This window comes from Actinia tenebrosa, unplaced genomic scaffold (assembly GCF_029948245.1).
Source record: "Actinia tenebrosa isolate PJP-AT-01 unplaced genomic scaffold, QUT_ActTen_1.0 PGA_scaffold3__52_contigs__length_22856419, whole genome shotgun sequence".
NCBI lineage: Eukaryota > Metazoa > Cnidaria > Anthozoa > Actiniaria > Actiniidae > Actinia > Actinia tenebrosa.
In genome coordinates this window covers 18,274,756-18,287,761 of record NW_028292580.1, presented here as the reverse complement: position 1 = coordinate 18,287,761, position 13,006 = coordinate 18,274,756, and the positions used below count along the sequence as shown (strand labels likewise).

General features: G+C 34.1%; 1 protein-coding gene across 2 annotated transcripts; it reads left to right on the top strand.

Moving 5' to 3' along the window:
• Positions 1-1,349: 1,349 nt before the first annotated feature.
• LOC116307564 (uncharacterized) lies at positions 1,350-11,109 on the top strand. 2 transcript variants are annotated; one of them, XM_089035374.1, is made up of 10 exons: positions 1,350-1,411; positions 1,514-1,622; positions 3,052-3,180; positions 4,368-4,586; positions 5,807-5,937; positions 6,379-6,505; positions 7,295-7,405; positions 8,545-8,614; positions 9,256-9,472; positions 10,021-11,109. In XM_089035374.1, exons 2-10 carry the CDS (start codon positions 1,526-1,528, stop codon positions 10,114-10,116), a joined length of 1,197 nt encoding a protein of 398 aa, XP_088891500.1. In that variant the 5' UTR covers positions 1,350-1,411; positions 1,514-1,525; the 3' UTR covers positions 10,117-11,109. The 2 variants fall into 2 exon arrangements, with proteins under 2 accessions (XP_088891500.1, XP_088891499.1); XM_089035373.1 differs by lacking the exon at positions 1,350-1,411 and having other exon boundaries at positions 1,425-1,622.
• The last annotated feature ends 1,897 nt before the right edge of the window (positions 11,110-13,006 follow it).

Here is a 13,006-nt window from a genome sequence, read left to right as displayed (position 1 = left end):
CTTAGAGATAATGCCTATATTGCGTTTTAGTTTACTGGATATATGTGAAACCTGAGATTTCCAATTAAGATGACAGTCAAAAATGATGCCTATATTCTCTTTCAAGGGGTTTATGGTTTATGGTTAGTGAAACAGAATGATTGAGTTTCTTCCGCGAGGGGTGAAAGATGACAAAATTGGACTTGTCTATATTAAGGAAAAGTTTATTTGCACAAAGCCATTCATGTATAGATTTTGATTGGTCATTTATAAGAGATTCCAGTTATATGAGGCTCTTATTTGAAAGAAAAAGATTTGAATCATCAGCAAATAAGTGTAGATCAAGTGAGTTGCAACAATGGGTAAAGTCATTAATGTATAGGAGAAAGAGGATTGGACCTAATACAGAACCTTGCGGTACGCCGGTGGAAATGGGAAGCAAGTCAGATTTAATGCTTCCCACAGATACAAATTGAAATCTATTTTCTAAATACGACCTGAACCATGTGTTTGAGCCTCTAATATCAAGTAGATCAAATTTTTGTAATAAAATTAGCTAAGCACATCCTCCTCCTCCTCCTCCTCCTCCTCCTCCTCCTCCTCCTCCTTCTCATTCTCATCATCATCCTCATCATCATCCTCATCATCCTCATCATTATTATTATTATCTTATCAAGTTCAACCTCGACCAGGAGCCACTCTTTCATGGTCACTCAAGTGAATTCGAAAAAGGTCTACTTAATAGCCTGAAGGGTGTAGAAAGATAGGATGGAATATTTTACACGACAAAATCTGAAAACTTCAACCATACATCACATATATACTAAACAATTTTACTAGAAAATGCTTGATTTCAAAGCCTTTGTTAAACTTAATGAAATATTATTTAAGAAATGTTTATAACTTTCAACCAAAAAAAATAACATTCAACACACACCTGCTATAATAAGTACATACTTATACACAAACACTCGTGATTGTAATACATGGTTTATGAACTAAATGTTTATAAGTATAACTTTACACCGCCCAAAACCCAATTCTCCATTCATTACCCCTCTGCTGCCAGCGCCTAACTCGTATACACGACTGTTTTGAAATATTCCAAAGATCCTAATGAAGCTACCGATATCCTTCGTCAATTACGTATTTTATAGATTCCTCCATCTTCAAATAATTTATAAGTTTGTATGGCGCGTTTGATATCATCCTTCGAGAGAAAAAAACAAGATTTTTCTTTGCATCTTGTCTATTATTTTTAAAACATATCTAATAATATGTAGAAATATTTCGTGTGCATTTCTTTAAGCACGAACAGTGTATTTGACGCTATACTGAATATTTTAGAATGTTCTAAGTGACGTTTACTAGACAAGCAAACGACTGAAATAATTGAGGTGTTTATCAGAGCGTTACCTCCTCGTCGCTTAACGTAAGTTAAAATACTTGCCTGAAGTGGATTGATCTGCTTATCTGCTAAACATTAAGAATCTCTAACACCCTTTTTTGCTTGTGTTTTACACTCCTTTCTCAGGTTTTATCTATCATGATGTGTTATTCTAATGTGCTGTGGTTTGGACTTTTGGTCGTCGCTGTCCTTTTCAGTGTTTCAGTTTGCTCGTCTCTCAATTGCTCGTATGAAGGTATTTAAATAATAATATTTTTTCAATAAAATCGTTCAATATGTTGTACTATGTTCGTCAACCTTTTCTAACCTTTGTATCCTTATTTTCTTTAAGAACCTATGTTAGTATCACAACTCAAAGCTCTAGATAATGTATTTAGTTAAACATAAACAATATATTTTTCAAGTCAAGAGAGTTTTGTAAGTTATAGCATAATGATATCCAATATTATAATCCAGTCTATACATAACTGACTCTAGTATTTATCATTAGACAAGAAAAAATATTTATTTTCTCTTGCTCTTTTCTGGGCTACTTAAGAAAATCCAATACTATATACTTCTAGTAATTCAGATATACATATACATATACATATTCAGAATCTTTTTGGTCTAGAGACACACCAAACATTGTTTTCATACTTCATTAATTAATATTTTCAAAGCAACTGTACTTTGAATATTAATATATAAATATTGTGATCCAAATTCTTTTTTTGCTAAAGAGTATTAAATTGAGTTTTATATAATTTTAGTTTTATCACACTCAATCCTTTTTTGCTTCATTTTTTTCGTCATAACTGAAATCGAAGGAGAGCAATGAAGCGATTTGCAGTTCTAGAACAATGCACATTAGTTAATGTTTATAACTTTGGCTCTGAATTATGTTCTTTTGACAATTATCTATTCTTTATTTTCTTAGTTGTTTTCTATAGTTGTTTTTCACATTTCATGTAAATTTTCTTGTATGAGCAAATAAAATTGTATCGTATTGTATTGTATTGGGTATCAACATAAATAGTAAACAAAAAATCTTTCTCTGGTGCAATAAAAAATTGTTTTAAAATTGAAGCTCGGTAATAACTTCAAAATCACTTAATATGACTTTTGGGAATTAATTTTTTCGTTTCAAAACTTCGTCGCAATAATAAAAGTTTAAAGTTATTTTTGAGTTTATATGGAAACAAAATACGATAAACATAAAAATACAACTAAAGTGAGGCAAACTTCGTTTTGATAATAATTTAAGAATCAATTGAATTTTCTGACGGCATTTAATGAAGGAAAGTTCAAAAATATTTCATGCATATTGATCGTCTACACCGCCAATCGTGCCAAATTGCTTTAAAGGTTTGAATAAATAATAATAATAATAATAATAATTATTATTATTATTATTATAATGATAATAATAATAATTATTATTATTATTATTTGTCAGCTATGTTGATGGTATGAACAAAGGAAGCTATTAATAAATAGTTTGTTAAATTCCACCAATATGACCGCCGGCGATGAAGCATCGCGCAAACGAAGAATTTAGAGATGTTTTGATTTGCTCTTTTTCAGTTTATTCATGGAAAAATCAATTTGTTAACTTGTGAACTTAGTCTAACTAACAAAATAACTTATTTATTTAATATAATTGATTTGTTTTTAATTTCCAGAACATGAACTACATGGCAACTGCTCCACATCAAACAATTGTACTAATCGGGCAATAGTCTATTATCTCAACCCTAAATACGAAATCAATTGTACCGAAATTTTAAACTCTACGAAACACATTTGTAAATGTAAGTATTATGCCGGATTGTGTTTGCAAACCAAAAATATTTTTGACATTTGACAATTGAAGAAAGAAAGAAAGAAAGAAAGAAAGAAAGAAAGAAAGAAAGAAAGAAAGAAAGAAAGAAAGAAAGAAAGAAAGAAAGAAAGAAAGAAAGAAAGAAAGAAAGAAAGAAAGAAAGAAAGAAAGAAAGAAAGAAAGAAAGAACTGAACTGAACTGAACTGTTCTTTATTTATACACGGGATTCCTTCAAATTATCACATTTGTTTTACAAGGGAGCCGTGATTTAAAAATGATAGTTCAGTGTAGAATTAAAATGATCTAGAATATAGTATAAATAGAAATGTATATATATATATATAGCTATTGTATAAATAATAAAATACATACAGAAAAAATTATAGACCATTGACAGACAGGTCAATATTTTTTAGTTTGGATTTAAAGTCGTTAATAGATTTGGCTTCTCTGAGATTTTTAGGTAAAGAGTTCCATAGTTTAGCACCTCTATAGTTAAAACTGCGCTTTAGAAAGAAAGAAAGAAAGAAAGAAAGAAAGAAAGAAAGAAAGAAAGAAAGAAAGAAAGAAAGAAAGAAAGAAAGAAAGAAAGAAAGAAAGAAAGAAAGAAAGAAAGAAAGAAAGAAAGAAAGAAAAAAAGAAAGATGGAATGATGGAAGGAAGCAAGCAAGCAAGCAAGGAAAAAAGGAAGCAAGGAAGCAAGGAAGCAAGGAAGCAAGGAAGCAAGGAAGCAAGGAAGCAAGGAAGCAAGGAAGCAAGGAAGCAAGGAAGCAAGGAAGCAAGGAAGCAAGGAAGCAGGGAAGCAAGAAAGCAAGAAAGCAAGGAAGCAAGGAAGCAGGGAAGCAGGGAAGCAGGGAAGCAGGGAAGCAGGGAAGCAGGGAAGCAGGGAAGCAAAGAAGCAAGCAAGCAATCAAGCAAGCAAGCAAGCAAGCAAGCAAGCAAGGAAAGAAGGAAGCAAGGAAGGATATACAGTCCTGGGTAATTCTGGGTTCTGGGTAATTTTCCCGTTATCCTTTTCGGTCTAGGCGCGTAGGGATGATCCGATCAACGACAACGTTTAGTCAAAGGACTGTATGTTACTTATGTATGAATAACACTTAAATTGATGTAATAAAAGAAATCAAATTCAAATCAATTCTTATTTTTGATTTTTATTTGATTTTGTTTTCAAAAAGATAAAGACTATAACCCAAATGTGGAACTGGGTGTAAAGGTTCCTGGGCCAAACGAAAAAGAATATTTCCGAGTACCAGACAAGGACATGTATGCCGAATCCAATTCTGAAGATGCAAGCCGTGCACGTATTGGTATGAAAGAGATTGGTCCGTACAAGGGGGCGTGGTGTGCTGCCAAAGAAACTGGCAATGACCTGAAATGGTTGCAAGTCAATTTTAGTTAGTACATAGAAAAACTCATTGTATAACTAAAATCGTTACATCCATTGACGCTAAAAATTTAGTTAAGGTGGCTGCCTACTTTTGAACGTTCGATTTGAGCCCACGATGTGCGCGCGCTCAAAAACCGCTGAAAAATCTACAAGATTTTATTGAAGAACCATACACGTTTTGAGCTTCAACAGGGCAAAACCCTCAAATTTTGCACGGGATTCTATATTTTTCGATAGCTCATTCGAAAAAACTCCTAAAAATCAAGGTTATATCAACATTTTAGGAAGAGTTTAAATCAGGAACACGTGAAAAAATAGATTTTTGTAGGGATTTTTGTTTGACTTTATGAGATATTTTAAGAGCACCGAAACTACAAAATATGAAACATCAATGTATCTCTCTGTCTTTTTGTCGAAAATATCCATGTATTATTGTAGAAGGAATGACTAGCCTTCGTTCGTGCAATCATATAGTCTGCAAATAACTATTATCTTATGAATCTTAATTTTTTTCTAATCACTTCCGGTGGCTCAATTTTTACTCCAAAAGCTCGTGCGTAGGCTCCCATTAAATGCTGATTATCTCGAAAACGAGCTCGGGACACCCTATTTTTCTTTCCAGATTTGGAATCAGCATTAAATTTCAATTCGGAAAATCGAAGTTTTAAGAAAAGTTTAAATCAATTTCCAAAAGTAGGCAGTCACCTTCAGACTGTGTTCATTGCTACGCCCTGATCGAGACAACAGTCGCCACAAGGAAATCGGGTATTACACTACTGTCAATCAAAGTATGTTAAGGAACTCTATAGATCTTATTAGAACGTCTCATCAGTTATTCATTATCCAACTGAGCTCACTTTTTCCAAGGGAGAAGGCTTCAAAACGAATTCTTTTCTTTGAACTAGTTTTCAAAACCGGTTTTTTACTGTACAAAATAACCTACAATACGAATATCGTTGGGTATTTGTACTCGCCCCAGGCTTTCTACACCTCGATCGTGGATCCACACTACTTTGACAATGTGATGACGCACTGAATTTATCGTCAATAAGAGGACATATACATGAAGAAACCTGATGTCACTTTGTAAATTGTTTTCAAAATTACGATAACGACAATTTTTTATGTACATCCTGAAGATGACCACGAATATCGAAATCTGCAGTAAGTCGTAATTAAACTCTTGGTTTGCTGAAACAAATCATTCATACAACTGTTTCTTTGTAGGTATGACTGTCGATATCGAAAAGATTGAGATCAAAGGCCACCCTACGGATCCCAGTAAATGGGTAGAAAGCTTTTCCTTGAAATACTTGAACGATTCTGGATCTCTAGTACATTATCACCACCAATGTAATGTAAGTAATGTCCGGCAGTAATAGTTGCAGTTGAAAACATAAAAGCACAAAAATTCTTTTTAGTCTTACATCGCTCATCTCAGATCTCTGACCGACCACGTTTTTTGAATAGGTGTATGCAACAAAAGGTATTGCTGTAGTTGATATACGTATTTCAAAAACAAAAATTCATTACCAATGGCGATAGGCGTCATTCCGAGATGGAAACGATTTCTTGGACTACAAACGACATTGAATCAGTCTCGACACTAAGGTCCATGTTCTTGACGTGAATAAGAAGCAGAAACACAAGTCATTCAAGCTATTCTTGGATCTTGGAATAACCTATCTCTTATCGCTTTTCGCCTATCGCCTATTGACTATCGCCTTTGGCGATGACACCCATCTTTGAAAAAGGTGTATAAGTAAGCTGTTAGCTAAACATTATTCATATTTCTTTAGTTTCACTCCACCCAAAATGGTTCTTCTCATTATTTATTCATCAATCAAACCAAAGGAGTACGAGTCTTCTCCAATAGTCTTGCGAATAGAACATGCATGCAACTTGCCATCTACGGAAAGCGTACAGGTAAATCATCTACTAGTCATTTATTCTTTTATAAAATATCCACCAGTGAACTATATATTTACAGCCGGCTATCTAAACTATAAAAAAATCTTATAACAATCACATAACTAATTATAAATTCGCGCGCTGATTGGCTGATGAAAAATCACGGAATCCACGCTAAATGTTGCATAAAGAAAAGAAAATGATTATTTACGAAAGAATATGATGTGTGTCGTGAAACGACGATGGTTGTTTGTCCTGTTATTGCGCCCTTTAAATAATAAAACTCACGTACTAAAAAGTCTATTTTCAATCTTTCTGCTATGAGATTCAAGGAAAATTCCTTGTCGTCTTGAAGAGGATACGTGTGACGTTGTTGCAGTCTTATAACACCAATGGGACACTAGAGATAAACGTTTGCGCATGAGTGCATTTCAGCACCTTTTCTAAGAATTTTGAAGAGTTTGAGTGAGAAAATAAATGTTTGTTTTCTCCGAGTATGCAAAAAAATTCTGGAGTAAACTTTTGTCAGACCAAGCTACTGTATTAACAAACACAATGTAAGAGAATTAGCCTTAAGTTGCAAGCATGGACACTAAATTTGGGTATTTTGTGAAGTCCAATTTATCAGGCATGTGTTTGAAAGTCAAATTTACATATGTTTTGACTATTTTCTTTCTTTTTTTTTTTTTTTGCATACGGATTGAGAGCATGCGCAGACATTTTCATTCGTGTCAACCAATGGTTGTTTTAATCTGACTTTATTGACCCATTATTCAGAGCTCCCAATTGTTTCGTATTTTGCAGATTCACCACCAATTAAAGTTGTCGTTGTGCCAGAAGCGGACCCTACCAGTAAATACCAAAAATTGGATAGCATTACGAATAAAGAGTTTTTTAAAGGATATATGCTTTGGGGTAAGTATTAGAACTTTAGTATTTGCCTTCGAGACGTAACAAGGTCCGACCCCTCCCCCGTTTGGAAACTTCATTGGCTTTCGATTTGAAACCACATCCATTCATTTATTGTTGACTCGTAGTAAGATAATTAATTAAACCAGAATATTTTCTAAAAGGTCTTAAAAGGTCTTTTAACGGATGTTTAAAGCTACCTCTTACTCAATCATATAGTTAATCACATAAAAAAAAACTTATCAGATTTCCAAGATGGCGTCTATTTAGTCTGCTAAAACAGTCCAAAAATGAATGACTGCAATGCCAACTCGACCCAGCCTTTTCCTCAAGACTTACGACGGGTTAATTATCAAAATATTTTGAAGAAGGTCTTAAAAGGTCTTTAAACGAGTGTTTTTAAAAAGCCCTACCTTACCCCAATCACCTAGTTAAAAAGCTAGTCATACTTCCAAGGTGGCGCTCGTCTATTTCGTCCCCTACAATAGTCCCAAAATACTTGACTGCAACTCAAACTCGCCCCTGTCTTTTCATCAACCTCGGAATGACTAATAGTCATACTTTTTTTACTCCGACGGAAAGTCAGTTGAGCACATCCTATCTTTTTCTTATTACACGGTGTTCAAGTTACTAATATATAATTTCCATCATTCATGCTTTCGACCTTTTATTATTCTTTTATTTGTTCAATTTATGATCATACACCGTCACTTTACTGTAGTTTGATATCTATAAACGCATTTTATGTGCTTTGATATCTTTTATTGTGATTGACTAATGAGTGGGGGACCTCGTTTTCTTGCACTTGTCAGACGTTATAAGAACGGTGTATGTTATCATTCTATAATCAGTTTAGCTTGTTGGGTTTTGCGAGGGAGATTATGTTTGCTAAGACTAAGGTCAAACGTCGAACTTCACATGAGCCGAACCTAATGACATAAAAGAAGACCACCTTGTTGTCCATTGTTTCAATGAAGTTCGGCTCATGTGAAGTTCGACTTTTGACGTGAGCTTAGATAAATTTGAAAATGTCTTGATGAAAATTAGAAAATACCTGTGATATTGTTGCAATATATCTCCCACATGTAATAAGATAATCATATTTCAATACAATTTACTGATTTATTCTAATATTTATTTTGCAGCTATTTTCGTTGCTTTGCTTATATTTTTGGTCATCTTCACGCTCATCTTCTTATTTTGTTGGTGTTGCCGGTAAGCTATTATCAACAACAAAAAAACACTTGCTGTGACGTCATGCACTCAACACTAAACATTGCTCCATACATTTCTTTGTATTTTGTAATCAAAATATCTTCTAGTTTGATACTCAGTATTGAAGAAAAGATACCATCAAATAATTCGAACCACAAGTTATGTACGTTAAGTCCATAAGCGGACCTTTGGGCTTAATAGAAATAAAGTAAAACATGAAGTTTTTTACAAAGAAATGTATGGAGCGATGTTTAGTGTTTTGAGTGTATGACGTCACAGGCACCTATAAAAATTCGTTAAAATATAATACTTCCCATCCGAATATCAGGAATAAACTTTAACCAGTGATTATTAGACCTTTAAGGGTTATTCCAGTAAAGTTTCAGCTGTATTAAAATCTGGATGATTTTCGTGCTAGTCCCCCTTCTTACTGAATGTTTTTCTCACATAGATAAGATTAACTATAAATCTTAGGTATTAGCGGTTAATAAGTCTTCTTGCTAGCTTAGATTTGATGGTCAAATGATTTTTGGCCACGTAGTGAGAAATTACCTGGCAAATCAACGTTGAAGGTTTCAAGTGTTAAAGTTAAAGATTATTTTATGATCATCGCATTACTGATACTTATGATACTTATATAGGCGAGATTATCCGTTGAAGTCTGCAATGGAAAAGTACAAAGAAGCAAACCCTGACTACGTTCCCGCATGGAGACGCATCGATGCTATAGCAGAGAAAGGATATTGTGCAACTCAAGAGGCTCAAGAAGTGAAGATTGCATTCACCGATGAGTATATCCCACCAGGATTGCAGAAGGAAAAACAAGACGCAACTGATGAAAAATTCTACAAGCATAAAGTAAGAATGTTCTTATTATTGATTGTCTTCATTGAGTAGAGAGAATTATTAGAACTCAATAGTACGGGATTGCAAATGGCAGAAATGGTTCAACCAAATTGCTTGCGTGCATTCATGAAAATATGTTTCGTACTTGCTATTTTTTGTGCTATTTTTTAACAACATACTAACTGGTGTTATTTCAAAGGAAGTTCAAGCTAAAATTTAAGCTAAAAAGGAGTCCCCTTAAGTCCTGTTATGCCTGATGCTTCCAAAAGTCAATAACTGAAATATGACTTAAATTACAAACTATTGAATGTGGAGGATTAGTATTTTTCTCGTCATTGGCAGCTCGTAAGCCAGTGAATGCTGCTTCTCATGAACCCAGTGCAATTGTTAACTGGAGGAACTGCTTAATGTGGAAGTGGAGACGTAGGTAATAGTCGGTAATGATGATGATGGCCTGGTTGTGGTGAAGGTGGAGGTGGAGGTGGAGTTCGTAGTAATTGTATTGTTGTTGTCATCTGAATAATGTGGTATTTATTTTCTTTTATGTTTCTATTTATTAGATATTTTCGTTCAGTGGTTGTCAACCTGCAAACGTTTACATGGCCCATCAGGATCACCCCGAAGCCGCACAGGAAAATGGAGCCACTAGCAAATAATGCAAACAATCCAAAATCTTCCATCTCAGTTAGAAGATGTAAACCTGTGTATCTATATATACGCATTTGTCCTTAATGCCATCTATTTCGACGTTAACCCAATCACATTTGTTAGGTAGGGATAGAAACAAATTTATATGATAACCACTGAATGATTTGTAATTAGACGAAGAAAGTCTACAGAAACTTGCTTGTCAAGGGTCATATTTTAAAACAAAATTAGCCAAAACACACCTTTGGCATTAACTTTCAAGATTTGATGACTCACATCATGAAATAAAGAATTAAGATTTTTATGGTCATGTTGCAAAGAAAACTTTGCAAGTTAATTTCGAAGATTTTCAATACCATCTTTTTCAAAACCATTTATAATCACGTTACATACTTTAATACGCGTTAATAAACTAAAACTCACCATTAATTTCAAAAAAGGAATCAAAGAATCAAAGAAAATGAATGAAAGTATGGCTATCATTGCCATGCCTGTACGAATACCCCTTCTTCAAATTTGAAACCAAAGGATGTGTGAAATGAGACAAATTGCTCTTCACAAATCCGAAATCCTGGATCTAGTGCATTTTCTGTGCAAAACAATTTCCTAAGCTCGTCCGTTTTCAATTTGTTACCTTTCGACTGCACATGCATAAGGTTGGACAACCAATTTCAGTTACAGTGCACCTAAAAATATTTCAAGAATGTTTTAAAATCAGCCAATCAGAAGTGTTATTGTTATTTTTCCGTTATCTTGTGGTTGGAAAGTTCTAGGTGCCCACGGTTTTTCGATTTGCACTGTAAGTGATAAGAATTGTAATTAATAAGCTTTTGTGTAAAAAGTACATCATTTGAATATTCCTGTCTGTACTCGACCAGAGATAGTTTTTCTTTCCCCCATTGATAAATATAAAATTAATGTATTGAACATACTGCAGGTATAGGCATTTTTCCATAGTGTAATATTGTAGTACATGGCAATAATAAAATGTTGTACCATCATATTGTAAGAAAGCTGTATTGTATTGAGTGATCATACTATCCGAGAAATGCAACTTCGTCGTACATGATGACATGAATGAGTTGTTGTTCCATCACAGTAGGACTAAAGGCGTATTGTACGGACTACTTCGTTGATACGGCTGCCATCTTGGATCGTAAGACATTATGGGGCGTGCAGGGGGTAAATAGACCTTTGTTGCAGTAATGACATAACAGCTCACCACAAGAGAATACAACAAAAGATGAATTACGACGGCACACCGATCAATTTTACCCATAAAAGAAAGACAAACGCACGAAACTCTATATATTTTCGGCAACCGTATCGTCGAAGTAGTACATTGAGTGATCACAATTTATGACCTATGCTATAAATCGATGATCTACAGAGCATGCGCATTTTTGTTTTATTTTGATCTTTGAATCTTTTTGACTTTTTGATTTAACAGATCAAAAACAGTTTTCCGTGTTTGATACTCTGATCAAAACACGCGGGATGTTGGGAGAACACGAGAGGAGCGTAGGAAACCACGACGCGTAGCGGAGTGGTTTCCAGCTTCTCGAGTGTTCTCCCAACATCCCGCGTGTTTTGATCAGAGTATCAAACACGGAAAACTGTTTTTGATTTGTTTTATAAAATAACAAACGCGCGAAAAGATCGAAAAAAAGCAAAGTCTAAGTAAATTCTCCCTACGTGCCGTCTTATTCAAACTGACCAATGAGCGCGCGCGATAGATTAAAAATGACAGCGTGTTTTGATACTCTCATCAAACATGGTTTTCGACCAATCCTAGCGCGCGTAGTATACCAATTATTTTATAAATATTTTTTCAAGTTACTCAGTAAAACGTTGGCTTCTAAACTTCAGTTATCATAAACTACAGAGCATTGAAAGTTTGTTGCTATACTATTTTCCTTATGGCCTTTGTTTATACGCGACGATGGGCCTTTAATTTCGATATTTGTGATCTTCAGAATACTAATAGTGAGGTTATATTATTTAGCTGCCAATCAAATAATTGATGACTGGATTAAGTCTGTTCAAATTTAGTCAAGACTTAAAGAAAGAGGTGATTCATGACCCATTCATCATTCTGTCAAAAATATCCTTTCAACATTTAACTCATTTATTCTTTTCAAGGCAATGATTCTATAAACTACTACTGATTAGAAATCTCGCTGCCTTATAAAAGTGCCAAAATACTTTTAAGAAGATAAATAGTTAGTTTAATGTCCAATATCTCGCTCTTACATTTGCATAGATATGTAGATAATGATTAGAAAGATTTCAGGTTCAAAATCATTACACCTGGACTTTGTAATTCAACTTCTTTAAACCACTACCTAAGACATGCAATAATCAGTTAATAAAACCATTTCACACGCCCCATGTACTAATAAATGCATCTTTCGATTAAAAAATCCATTGATTGATTTATTAATGAATATCAAATCATAAGTATTTTTCTTGCTGCATTGAATCATGATCAAAAGCAGGGCACAAAAAATTATAATCTTTAAAGAGAAAAATGTATACTTATGAATCCAAGACCAAAGACATCAACGTTTGGAAAAAGAACCTTCGCTTTGGCTGCACCGGCACTCTGGAACAATCTCCCTGATGCAATTAAGTACTCAAGTTCAGTTCCAGAGTCTAAATCTGCACTAAAACACTACCTGTTCACCAGGAGGAACTGACTTTTTTTTCAATTTTTTCAACAAACTTGATATCCGTCTGGTCCTTTCGTAAAAACCATCGAGACGTTGTATGATGCGTTTGTTAAAGTGCTACTACGACGAAAATCGCTCAAACTTGGATTCAGCTGAAACTTCCTAAAAATACTCTTTAAAGGTCCAATAATCACTGTATGAAGTGTTTTCTCGATATTCAGTACGA